The sequence below is a fragment of the Schistocerca gregaria genome, chromosome 3 (assembly GCF_023897955.1).
Source record: "Schistocerca gregaria isolate iqSchGreg1 chromosome 3, iqSchGreg1.2, whole genome shotgun sequence".
Taxonomy (NCBI): Eukaryota; Metazoa; Arthropoda; class Insecta; order Orthoptera; family Acrididae; genus Schistocerca; species Schistocerca gregaria.
Genome location: NC_064922.1, coordinates 193,134,647 through 193,148,145, shown reverse-complemented (window position 1 = coordinate 193,148,145; position 13,499 = coordinate 193,134,647). Strand labels below are relative to the sequence as shown.

Genomic DNA, 13,499 nt, shown 5'->3' with positions numbered 1-13,499 from the left:
ACACTAGATCGCGTGTTCTGTGGAACTTCCACCTACTTTTTGTCGTTACTAAATTGTAATCCAGGTCAATATCTGCTCATTTGTTTGCCTTACAACCAAATATTTGATTTTGCGATTGCAATCTCATCATGTTATAATACACCTGTTGTTGTCCTGTCTCTGCAGGCCTTTTGCAAGTATATCTCCTGTTGTGACTTTTGAACAGTGTATTTGCTATTAACTAGCTGTAATGTATAGCAGAACTCTCTCTCATTCCTAGTATTGAGCCTTGAGCCCATATTCGCCCATAACTGTCTCATCTGTTGCTATTCGATGCACACATTGTCTCCCCCCCTCTCCCCCCTCTCCCCCCCTCTCCCCCCCTCTCCCCCCCCTCTCTCTCCCCCCCTCTCTCCCCCCCTCTCTCTCCCCCTCTCTCTCCCCCCCTCTCTCTCCCCCCCTCTCTCTCCCCCCCTCTCTCTCCCCCCCTCTCTCTCCCCCCCTCTCTCTCCCCCCCTCTCTCTCCCCCCCTCTCTCTCTCCCCCCCTCTCTCTCCCCCCCCTCTCTCTCCCCCCCCTCTGTCTCCCCCCCTCTGTCTCCCCCCCTCTGTCTCCCCCCCCTCTGTCTCCCCCCCCTCTGTCTCCCCCCCCTCTGTCTCCCCCCCCTCTGTCTCCCCCCCCTCTGTCTCCCCCCCCTCTGTCTCCCCCCCCTCTGTCTCCCCCCCCTCTGTCTCCCCCCCCTCTGTCTCTCCCCCCCTCTGTCTCTCCCCCCCTCTGTCTCTCCCCCCCTCTGTCTCTCCCCCCTCTGTCTCTCCCCCCTCTGTCTCTCCCCCCCTCTGTCTCTCCCCCCCTCTGTCTCTCCCCCCCTCTGTCTCTCCCCCCCTCTGTCTCTCCCCCCCTCTGTCTCTCCCCCCCTCTGTCTCTCCCCCCCTCTGTCTCTCCCCCCCTCTGTCTCTCCCCCCCTCTGTCTCTCCCCCCCTCTGTCTCTCCCCCCCTCTGTCTCTCCCCCCCTCTGTCTCTCCCCCCCCTCTGTCTCTCCCCCCCTCTGTCTCTCCCCCCCTCTGTCTCTCCCCCCCTCTGTCTCTCCCCCCCTCTGTCTCTCCCCCCTCTGTCTCTCCCCCCCTCTGTCTCCCCCCCTCTGTCTCTCCCCCCCTCTGTCTCTCCCCCCCTCTGTCTCTCCCCCCCTCTGTCTCTCCCCCCTCTGTCTCTCCCCCCCTCTGTCTCTCCCCCCCTCTGTCTCTCCCCCCCTCTGTCTCTCCCCCCTCTGTCTCTCTCCCCCCCTCTGTCTCTCCCCCCCTCTGTCTCTCCCCCCCTCTGTCTCTCTCCCCCCCTCTGTCTCTCTCCCCCCCTCTGTCTCTCTCCCCCCCTCTGTCTCTCCCCCCCTCTGTCTCTCCCCCCCCTCTGTCTCTCCCCCCCCTCTGTCTCTCCCCCCCTCTGTCTCTCCCCCCCTCTGTCTCTCCCCCCCCTCTGTCTCTCCCCCCCCTCTGTCTCTCCCCCCCCCTCTGTCTCTCCCCCTCTCTCCCCCCTCTGTCTCTCCCCCCCCCTCTGTCTCTCCCCCCCCCTCTGTCTCTCCCCCCCCCTCCTGTCTCTCCCCCCCCTCTGTCTCTCCCCCCCCCTCTGTCTCTCCCCCCCCCTCTGTCTCTCCCCCCCCTCTGTCTCTCCCCCCCTCTGTCTCTCTCCCCCCCTCTGTCTCTCCCCCCCCCTCTGTCTCTCCCCCCCCTCTGTCCTCTCCCCCCCTCTGTCTCTCCCCCCCCTCTGTCTCTCCCCCCCTCTGTCTCTCCCCCCCTCTGTCTCTCCCCCCCTCTGTCTCTCCCCCCCTCTGTCTCTCCCCCCCTCTGTCTCTCCCCCCCCTCTGTCTCTCCCCCCCCCCTCTGTCTCTCCCCCCCTCTGTCTCTCCCCCCCCTCTGTCTCCCCCCCTCTGTTTCCCCCCCTCTGTCTCCCCCCCCCTCTGTCTTCCCCCCCCCCTCTGTCTCCCCCCCCTCTGTCTCCCCCCCCCTCTGTCTCCCCCCCCTCTGTCTCCCCCCCCTCTGTCTCCCCCCCCTCTGTCTCCCCCCCCCTCTGTCTCCCCCCCCCTCTGTCTCCCCCCCCTCTGTCTCCCCCCCCTCTGTCTCCCCCCCCCTCTGTCTCCCCCCCCTCTGTCTCCCCCCCCCCTCTGTCTCCCCCCCCCTCTGTCTCCCCCCCCTCTGTCTCCCCCCCCTCTGTCTCCCCCCCCTCTGTCTCCCCCCCCCTCTGTCTCCCCCCCCTCTGTCTCCCCCCCCTCTGTCTCCCCCCCCTCTGTCTCCCCCCCTCTGTCTCCCCCCCCTCTGTCTCCCCCCCCTCTGTCTCCCCCCCTCTGTCTCCCCCCCCTCTGTCTCCCCCCCCCCTCTGTCTCCCCCCCCTCTGTCTCCCCCCCTCTGTCCACCCTCTCTCTGTCCCCCCCTCTCTCTCCCCCCTCTCTCTCCCCCCCTCTCTCCCCCCCCCGCCGCCCTCTCTCTCCCTCTCCCCCCTCACTCCACCTGCTTGTGATGTCAGCACATGAGCACATGTAGTACAATTGTTGTTGATAATGATGGTTTGCTCTATCACATATCTGGTCATGGTAACTTACTCTGATTAACCTGTCTTAATCAAACCTGGATTCCTTTAATTGGTTTGTCAGTTATTTCTCATGGTCATTTCCTCTTTTGCAATTCCCTTCCGTAGGTCCTAATGGGCAACTAATCTGAAATCGGTTGCCATTGGAGACATCATCATGGCAGTTTTTAAATTACTGATTACATTTCAGGTGGGGTATGCAAGTGTCTTCTTTGCAGAGTTCTCCATTGCCTTAGATGTCCTAGTGCCATTGCTGGCTAATCCGTCTTTAGGAGCAGTTTCCCACGCTCAGAGACAAGAAGGTATACCAACCTGTATACACTTCTCTGCCTTATTGGTAGAATCTGGGTGACTCCTTATAGTAGTTTTCAGCCACACATTTTTGAAAAATACTTCCCTGCATAAACATTGTAGTTTAAAAAATAGTTTTCCTTAGAATAATGGCTACAACAAATACATGGGCTTACTGTGCAATCGGTACACATGTGGATACTGTTGCAAATTCTGTTCCATATAGCCCAGTCTAACTTAATTTGGAGCTTCTAAATAAAATAGAAAGAAACTTCCACATGGGAAAAATATATTAAAAACAAAGATTCCAAGACTTACCAAGCGGAAAACGCCGGTAGATAGGCACAATAAATAATACACACACACAGAATTTCGAGCTTTCGCAACCTGCGGCTGCTTCGTCAGGTAAAGAGGTAAAGAAAAGGAAAGATGAAAGGATGTGGGTTTTAAGGGATAGGGTAAGGAGTCATTCCACTTGCGTGCGTGCGTGCGTGCGTGCGCGCGCGCGCGCGCGAGTATATACCTATCCTTTTTTATCCCTAAGGTAAGTCTTTCCGCTCCCGGGATTGGAATGACTCCTTACCCTATCCCTTAAAACCCACATCCTTTCATCTTTCCTTTTCCTTCCCTCTTTCCTGACGAAGCAGCCGCAGGTTGCGAAAGCTCGAAATTCTGTGTGTGTGTTTGTGTGTTTTATTTATTGTGCCTATCTACCGACGTTTTCCGCTTGGTAAGTCTTGGAATCTTTGTTTTTAATTAATTTGGAGTTTGATACTTCACGTAAGTGAAATATTAGGATGCTCCACGGAAAAATAATCTTGATTTCTTCATTGGTTCTTTTTAAGATACACATTTCATTTTCGTTTGGTCACTGATAGTCGGGTGTCATATGACTTGAAAAGAAAACAAAATATATGCTACCTTATTCTTTTTTCTCTCTCTCTCTCTCTCTTTTACAGGAGAAAATCAAGAAGATGCCTAACCCACCATCCAGAGTTTATTTCAATAAAGGTTTGTAAACAAGAAGACAAAAAATGTAGTTCACCTGGACAATGTAATTTGAATGTATAAGAAGATAGATGAAATGTATACTAGCCATATCGGCAATAACATGGGATGTATTGTGATGCAGTTTACATAACTGATCATGTGAAAATGTCACATGGTATTCATATGTGGTATCCACTTTTGAGAAAAAAATATATTATAAGGAAATAAATTTTATGTGCATGTTATCAAAAACTTTCCTTGTTCTCCTCCTTTTCCTTTATCTTATTTGTAGAATGTCATCTGTTGTGACCCACAGCCAATAATAAAAACTTATCTGGGTGTAGTTAGTTTATCCACACACTATACATACAGACAAACAAAAAATGGTTTCTCGTATAGAAGAAAACACTACATTACATGTTAATTTATTTAACAGTAGTGGTAAGGCATAGGATTGGTAAGCAGGGTATGTGGGCTGCTTGAGTGGAATGCTGACCCCATTTGAGGATACAAAAGTTTTTCACCACGATAATTAAAACAGAGCATTGATAACAACACAATGATCAATTAGTATTTGCAAATTGCAATGCTCTACGCCAGTTATTCAATTGTATAAAAGCAATGAGAATAATTCAAAAAAATTTTAAAAGAAAACCGCCTTATGGCCCAAACTTTAAATTAATAAAAAAATTATTTTACACAAATATAACCTGAACATAACTACAGATCTGAGCTCACTAGTCAGTTATCTGGCCTTGTGAATATGAAAAATAACAGTTTGTAAAAGCTATTAGGTATCAAAAAAGAATACTCAAATAGCAAAATGTCATAAATGAATAAACTATTATGGAAAACATTCGGTAACATGATGTTATGACAGCCTGAAAGCTCTACACAGCAATCAGCACATTCTCGACATTTGGCGTTCACATTGGCTGTGCATCTGAATTCTGTGCTTGAGGGCTCAAGTGACAACAACACGTAGGAGCACCTGTACACACCAATAACGGCTGATTTGATTTGATTTTAGGGAAGCTAAAACAGCTTTGGTCCAACCCGCCACTACGCGCACTGAAACTAAGTTTATTGTGCTGTATCACTCCTGTATATGTAGTAAAGCCAACCAATACTCTTAAGTAGTGCAAGGAGTCCCTTTACCAGTTTTTGTTAGACACAATTTCTTCAGGTCTAGTTGTCCCAAAAATACTCTCTCTTGCTCTCCAATGCCGTGCATTCGGAGATTAGGTCACTCTCATCACAGATCCTACATTTAGGGTCGTCTTACGTTATACTCATTGCGTGTCCAACCATGATTTTAATCTCTTTCCTGTTGAAGCCCAAGATTACAGAGCTGCTTTTAAGACACAGTTCTGGCATCATTACCTTACCATGTTTTTGTTTATAGACCTTGGTCCAGTATTCTGCTTGCTGTCTTCTACGCCATTTCGATAGTTTTAGTCTAATCATAGCCTTGGTGATTATCAGGACTGGTTCCGGTCCAATGAATGGAGTCTTTGTCCCCATCCTGGCCAATCTGTCGGCTTGTTCATTGTCACAGATCCCTGACTGGTCAGGGATCCACACTAGGTTTATCCTACTGCTTCCCCCTAGCTTCACCAGAGCCCTGTGAGATTCTGCAACAACCTTAGATTTTGTTGCAGGAGTTGGCAATGATTTCAGGGCTGCCTGGCTGGCTGATTAGATGTAGATACTACGGCCCTTGTAGCACCTATGCATATTCTCCTCCACATTCCAGTAAACAGCTTTTAATACCTAGGCCAGTTTTTCTAGGGAGATTATGCCCTACAGTCTTGGCTGAACCCCGTACACCCCAGCCCCAGTGCCTTGGTCTGATTTCGACCCATCAGTAAACCAGACAGTGTCTGCCGTATGGTGTCGAACTGTTTTTTTTTTCCCCACTGTTCCCTGCTTCCAATTATTATATTGTAAGGCTTGTTGAAGCAGTAGGGAGTTGTTATGTAGTTGGCTGGTATTTCCCCAGCCATTCCTATATTTACCTCACTATTTTAGTGTGTGATTCTGGGTATCCCAATGAGATCCAGTTTTTACCAGTTTTGAGTCTGTATGCACGAGCTGCTGCCTTCATCTTGATCCAGAGTTGTAGTGGAGGCTTGTCCAGCATGGCTTCCATAAAAGCAGCTGGTGTGCTGCTAATTTCAGCTGATGTGGCTAAGCAGGCCAGTCTGTGCACCTTAGCAAGCTCCTTAGCTGCAGCCTGTTATTCTACCTTCTTCCACCACACTACGGCCCCGTAGGAGATCCTAGATCTAACCACCGTGGTGTATATCCAGTGCATACCTCTGGGGCTAAGGCCGCAGTTTTTGTCACAAGCCCTTCTGATACTCATTGGAGTGCCTTTTGCCTTGGAGCAGATGCTCTTAATGTGAGGGGTTCATGGTAGTTTCTCATCTAAGTTTAACCCTAGATATTTCACTATCCCCTTCATAGGTAGTGTTTCATCGAAGAGCTTTAGATTCCAACTTCAGTGTTGGATATGCTTCTTCGTGAATGTACCACAAGTCTTCTTAGGATTAACCCATACATCCCCTTTAATGCACCAGTCTTGGACAATGTCCAATGCACCTTGTGCAATATTCCTAACTGTGTCAGTAAATTTGCCAACAGGTCATCTGCGTATCCTTGGCAAAAGCATTGTCTGGAATTTAGTTCCCCAATGAGTTAACTCATCACTAGATTCCACAATAAAGGGGACAAAACTATTGCTTGTGGACAACCTCTAGTGGTGTTAATACTATGTTTTCAATCATTATGGTATCGTCCACCTTGATTCCTCTAAGCATGGCCCTAGTCTGCCTACATATAGTGGTCTCCAGATCATGCACTTCTGCTGCCCTAATCATGGAATTGCAGGTTATATTACTAAAGGTCCCCTCGATGTCCAGGAAGATGCAGAGTGCTATTTCTTGAAAGTGAAGTGCTTCCTCCACCTTCCCAAAGAGTTGGAGTACTAGAACTGTTTCACATGATTTACCTGGTTGATAAGTGTGTTGGTTTGAATGTAGAGGAGCCCCAATTAGCCTCCTCTCCCCAACATGTACATTAACCAGTTTTTCCAATGTTTTAAGAATGGAGGAGGACAGACTGATTGGTCTCATATCCTTGGCCTTGGTATAATCAATTCTCCCTGGCTTCACTGCCCTCCAGGCATTGGGAATGACTGCTGCTGCTAGGCTAACCTGAATAACCTGCATAGGAGAGCTGGAAAGAGTCCATCTGGGCCAGGTGACTTGAACGGTTGGAATGTTCCCACCACCCATTGGATTTTATTGGAGGTCTACACACTCCTTGGCAGATTCCCAGTTCTCTCGTAGAGTGCCTGGGAGCCATTGTCTCCCAGGGATTGCATTCTGGTATATGTTTTCCACCAGAGCATATTAAGGAAAGTAGGTTTTGAGGAGCAGTTCCAGTGCCTGGTGCTGTCTTTGTATATTCCCCATCCTCCTTCCTCAATGTACCTCCTGGATTAGTTGGTACTCCAGTGAGTATTTTGTTAAGTCTAGCTTGAGCAGCTGTGCCCTCCACAGGATGCCTTCCTGGAGGCCTCCTATGCTTGTCTAATAGGTTGTAGTTGACAAGGGCCTCGTGATATTTTTCCCATTGGCCTTTACATCTCGCAAGGTTAAACAGTCTTCATACCTGTTTCATTTGCATTTCTAAGTTATTGTTTCACCAAGACACACTTCTATTTGTGCATCTCTTGATGATTGCAGTTGTCCTGGTATCAGGTCACTGTGACAGAGGTTACAGCCTCTGCTACTTCCTCAAACTCTAGAGGATTCCTTATCGAGGTTTTAATTTCCGATAAGCTTAAGTCAAGGTCCCTGCTATATGTCTCCCAGTCTGTTTTCCTGGGATTCCTGTAGGCCGTGGTCTGTCTGATTCCCATTTCAACCTTGAATTTAATATACATGTGGTCCAATGAGGATGTTTCTAACAGCACATGCCGTTGTTTGACATAGCTGTCCATCATCACGGAACCAAAGGTTATGTCAATTACTTCTTCCCTTTTGCTTTTATTCCTGAATGTAGGTTCATCACCTCTATTCAGTACCTCAGAGTTGTTAGACAAGAAAAATTCAAGAAGGTACTACTGTTGGTGTCCTTGCTGCCCCACACTAGGTTGTGGGCACTGGCATCACATCCAACCAACAGTTGGTCACCTTGCCGATGGCAAGCTTGTCAGTCTTGTCACCTCCAGAGGAGGAGGAGAGATGTCTTCGTAAGAAAGGCATGCTGAGGCCAAAATAGTTTCCCCTCATGATACCTTCCTCATGTTGCTGCATCCTGATGGTCACTAGGTCCCTGGAGCAGAAATCCATCATTAACATGAAAGAAATTCCCTTTCTCACATAGATGAATGTTCTGGAGTTTCTTAGATTTCTAGCATAAATCAGCTTACCTCCAGTGCCTCCAAGGCCCGATACATCCCCTTTATATAAGTATGGTTCTTGTATCAGGGCCACGCCCACTTCCTGTCTCCCCAGGCAATGGCTCAGTGCAGTAATGGCCCCTTTACTGTGCTGCAGATTAATCTGCAGCTCCTCCAGTCTCTGTCTTGCTGCCATCATTGCCTTTGAGGTCTTTGAGTACTCGGATGGCAACCTGTGAGAACCCTAAAAACAATTTCATCTCTTGCTCTTGCATCGCCTTCAGAGACTTCTCTCCAACCTCCACCACCAGGGTTCGTCCTTCTGGTACAGCCTTCTGGTTTATTACTCTCCAGTCCTCTGTCGAGACTTTTGGGTTCTGGACCCCTATTTTCTCAAACAGTCTTTGGAAAGACATCCTTAAGAATCATTGGCACCCATATTGATACGTTTGCAGTCTTAAGAAACTCAGCTGCTTTATTGACAAGCAGCTTCGCATCCTCCCATGGGGATATTGTGGGCACCTTGTCCTTCAGCCATTCCACCATATGCACTCCCTCACAGACAAAAATGAGGGCACTGCGATCTAGATAGACCTTCCTGAAATTCAGTCCTGGACCAACGTCCCTCCCTCCTCTCCCCCAATCTTTCAAAGAAGGCCATCTGTATGAGCTCATCCTGTTGCAAGGCAATGCCTACCAGTGGAAAGCCTTCCTGGATAACTGCCATCTTAAAAATGGAGACTGCAGTACTATAGGTCTGTTTCCCCAATTTTTTCCTCAGCTTTTCCAGGGCTTGCTTATCCAGAGAGGAAGGAGTCTTAGATTCCTCCCTTATCCTCTTGTTCAGTGTCTTGCCAAGCTTAAAACAAAACTTTAAATTGATTCTTTGTTTATTCATTGCCCTGTTCTCAGTTCAGAACCAACACACTAAACAAACACTTCATCTAACAGGTCTAACACAGAACACACAAGATGCTCAACTGAACTACAGTGGGAGCAAGTTGTCAACACTGGCTACTATGCTGGTGCAGCCTTGCAAGTCACCAGGGTTGCCCGATTGACCATTCTGACTTCATTGACTGAAATTTATTGTCAGAGGTTGTATATATATTAATCCCAGAGAGGTAGCAGACATCTGCATCACATTTGAAAAGTTCAATATTGCATGTGTCACTTCATGAGCACGTTTGTTGCTGGAAGGGGCGCACAATAATCCATGGGCGGGTGATCCCAGCATTCCCGTGTTGATGGCCAGGACTGAAACTGTTGACATGATGCTGGCTGGAATGTGACACACACTTTGCAGTGTGTGACCATCTTGGCAATGTCCTTTCATGCCATGCCAGTATATGTAAAGGAGTGTTAGCTATTAGACTGTGGTGATGGCCGAATTTTCTCAACATAGGTGTGTAAAGACATTAAAAAAAAGGCTCGTTTAATGACAGCATGGTTGGCCCCTTCAGTCTTTGGCATAAACTGAACCTGTGGCAGAGGAGGAACAAGCTGTTGGTGTCTGGTTATTTTGGTCAGAATCCTGCAGCCAGCTAAAACATATTTAATTACAGACATTCTGTAGAAAGTTGTCCTTCCACTCATTACCACTGAGGCTGTCAGTGGCAGGTCTGTGAGAGCTGCTGTATGTTGGCTATTAATGTGATAAGACTTGTGGAGAAGACAGTCCTCGTGTAAACCGTGACATAATCTCCACATTGAGAAGACATTCCATGGATCAACATTAAATTTTGTATTGAAAGCCACTGATGAAAAGCGTTCAGCCTGCTGTAATTGCTGGACAGTTTGCTGTGGAATATGGTGGGGAGGGATAAACTTCACAAGATCAGTGACTCATTTTAATGAAGTGCCAAACAGGTAGTCATAGAATTTTTGGGTGCTAAAAATTATAGAAAGAGTGTCTTTCTCTCTCTGTGATAAGCTGATTTGAGCTGATGACTTGGTTTCCAACTCACATAATTAAGTGTTCTGATACATCTGTTTCACAGTGGGAAAGTACTGCTCCATTTCCACATCATGTCAACTTCAGAAATGAGGGGTGAAATGAGTAGCTCCTTGGGTGAAGCAATGATTGACAGCAGAAAAAACATGTTTACAGTTCGATTACCTTGTTGCCACAAATCCATTATTCTTTCTTGAACACCTTGAGGACAGGTTTTGGGAAGCAGTAGCGATTTAGATTGTTCATCTCTGACTAAAATGGCATCCCCCTGCTCAGTTGCAGGTGCTGCTCGTCCCTGACAAGCTGGGTGACATTCCTCTATCGATCACCCTCCATAACTGTCATAATGTCATACAGGGTATTATCTTCCTCTGTGATGTCCTTTTACAAACCAATGTTGATTTACATGCCACAGGGTGTGCATTTTATTTGTTGTGTCCAACGGGTACCCAAGGACAACAGGACTGATAATGAGATCTTCATCTTTGCCTATGAAGGCAACTTGCCCGACAGGGTCAAGGTGATAGTGTATTGATGTGATGTGAAACGGTTTGTCCCCTGTCCTATGTGGTGCTTCAAATGCATGAGATTCAGGCACATGTCTTAACATTGTAATACCAGCCTCATTTTTAGGGATTAAGGACATCAGGAGCACGCAGATACTCCTTGCCTCTTTCCTCCCGACTGTCTCAACTGCAGGATAGCACCAGTCCCCCTGCTCACTGGACAGCACTGTTCAAGAGTACAAGATTCTTGACTGACTCACTTACAAGGCCAAGAAGAAGTATAATCATTTGCATCATGTATGTATGACAATGACATCATCCTTTCTAGCGAGAGCACTCTTACTAAAGGAGCCATAGGTTTTTGGTCATAGTTTTTCACGTCATCCCCATCCCTGATATTAGGACAGACAAATGCTGCGGACAATGAAATCATCCAGGGAGAAGAGAAACCAAAACAAGACCTGCAAGTCGGAGAAAGTTGCAGTGGTCCTCACACCACTGGACCCTGATTCCAACTCTGCACTCAAGGTGGAGTTCCCTGTGACTCTTGCGGCCAATGTGTGTCAATACTGTAGTATCCTTGCAACTGGTGGCAGCAGGCAACACTAGGCATAACCTGTATCCTTGGTACCTTTGTGCCCCTACAGGATACCAATAGCACAATCCTCTGGTCGAACTGTAGGGTTGTTTTTTTTTTTTTTTTTTACACCACTTGGCTGATAACACACCACATGGCTGAGGTATAACATCTCTTAAGCATTTCCCCCGCTTTCTGCATTGTTCTCCACGAAATGTGATTCATTACTCTTCTCGGCTGTCAGGTTGACTGACAGACCATCAGGTGGAGTTTTCGAATACATGCCTCTTGGTATGACTTTGGATGGTTGTGGCTGTTCGTGTGAGGACACCTCTGGATTTTAAAGTCTGTAAAGTGTATCTCCCTCCTGATAGTGAAGTGTGACTACATTGTCTGCATTGATTTCTCGGCTGCTCCCCTCTCCACACGCTTCCTCTTCTTGGGTGATTTCAATGCCCACAACCCTTTGTGGGGTGGAATTAAGACCACTTCACATGATAGTGCTATCAAAATTTTGCTTGCAGAGCTCGATCTTTGCCCCTTGAACATGGGAGCCCTCCACACACTTCAGTGTGGCATATGGATTTTATTCAGTCATGGATCTTTCTATTTGCAGCCATTGTCTTCTTTCCTCCATCCATTGGAGAGTCTATGATGACCTCTGTGACAGTGATGATTTTCCAGTTACCCTGTCCCACTCCCAGGATCACTCACCTGGGTGTCCAGCCAGATGGGCCCCAACAATGTTGACTGGGATGCCATTGCCTCTGCCATTGCCCTGAGCAGCTAATCACACAGAGGTAGCTCACTGCAGCTGTCAAGAGTACAACTGCAGCCATTCTACTGGCAGCAGATATAGTGTCCCTCTCTATTCCTTTTGACCCCCATCAGAAGATAGTACCTTGGTGGACTTCAGAAATCATTGTGGCCATTAGAGATTGCAGATGGGCCCTCCAATGCCATAAATGACATCCATCAATGGAGAAACTCATTGCCTTTAAATAGCTTTGTATCCAGGCCCACTCCCTAATAAAATAATATAAACAAGAACACTGAATACCCTACTTCGTAGGTTTGGGCCAAGATTTAACACCTCTACAGACACCAGTAATTATACAGGTGTACCTGGTACCTCCTTGAACAGTGTTGTCTACACTAATCCAGATGCTGTTGCCTAACATTTTGCTCTGCAAAAAAGCCATATAATTCTCAGATCAGTGAGAGAGAATTCCCCAGTGCCAGACACAGTGCGGTTTCTGGGCCTCATTTTTGACTCTCAGTTGTCATGGTTACCACACCAGAGAGACCTGAAAGCTGGAACTCTGAAGGCACTGAACACCATCAACTGCCATAGCCACAGGTCTTGGGGAGTGAATAGGGCATGTCTCCTTCAGTTTTATCGGGCTTTTGTGTGTTCACGGCTGGACTATGGTTGCGTGGTGTATGGGTCAGCGAGGCCCTCTTGCTTGTGTATCATTGACACTTTCCATCATGACGGGATTTGGCTGGCTCTAGTGCTTATCGGACCCGTCCTATACCTAGCATCTGTGCTGAGGCAGGGGAACCCCCACTTACCATCTGGCACCAGCTCATCGTGGCGAGTCAGGCGTGTAAGTTCCTTGTAGCTCCAACTTCACCTGTACACCATTCTGTTGCTCGTCCACCTCTGGAACACCTTTTTTTCCAACCATCCATAAGTCACAATGCCATTTGGGATTCACTTGCAGTGTGTGTTGGAGTCACTCTGTGTGGAGCCAGTATGACCCCAAATGCAGGGTCTATAGTGTCATTCTCCCTGTATGCTGACAATGTTTGCACTTTCTATTGCTTCTTCACTGTGGGTGTTGCTGAATGCTAACTGCACAGTGCCATATGAAAGGAGCAGTCTTGTAGTCTTGGGCTCTTACCGATGGCTTCCAGTTTTCAGCCACTGAAGCTCACTTCATGCATTTATTTCACCATCCACAACCAGAACTCTACCTCAGCAACCAACTGCTGAATTTGGTGGAGTCTTATTGCAGTTTGGGATTGCTCTTAAATTCCCAGTTGACATGGCATCCTCATCTTTGCCAACTTATCTGAACATGCTGGTTACACCTTTATACTCCTCACTGACTCAGTAACAACAGCAGGGATGCAGACCACTCTACAATTTGCGGCTTTACAAATCTCTGATCCTGTTCTGTCTTGATTATAGGAGTCTGTCAATGGATCGGCA

The 13,499-nt window shown here is 47.7% G+C and overlaps 2 protein-coding genes across 2 annotated transcripts in view; one reads left to right on the top strand and one right to left on the bottom strand.

Moving 5' to 3' along the window:
- Positions 1-4,085, top strand: part of LOC126356292 (sideroflexin-1) — an 87,415-nt gene extending 83,330 nt beyond the window's left edge. The window contains exon 9 of the mRNA XM_050007186.1: positions 3,803-4,085. Within this exon, the coding sequence (XP_049863143.1) occupies positions 3,803-3,862 (60 nt within the window). The 3' untranslated portion in view covers positions 3,863-4,085. The remainder of the gene's footprint in view (positions 1-3,802) is intronic.
- LOC126356293 (uncharacterized) overlaps positions 1-13,499 on the bottom strand; it is a 312,745-nt gene that overhangs the window by 23,899 nt on the left and 275,347 nt on the right. The gene's annotated exons all lie outside the window — the stretch shown is intronic.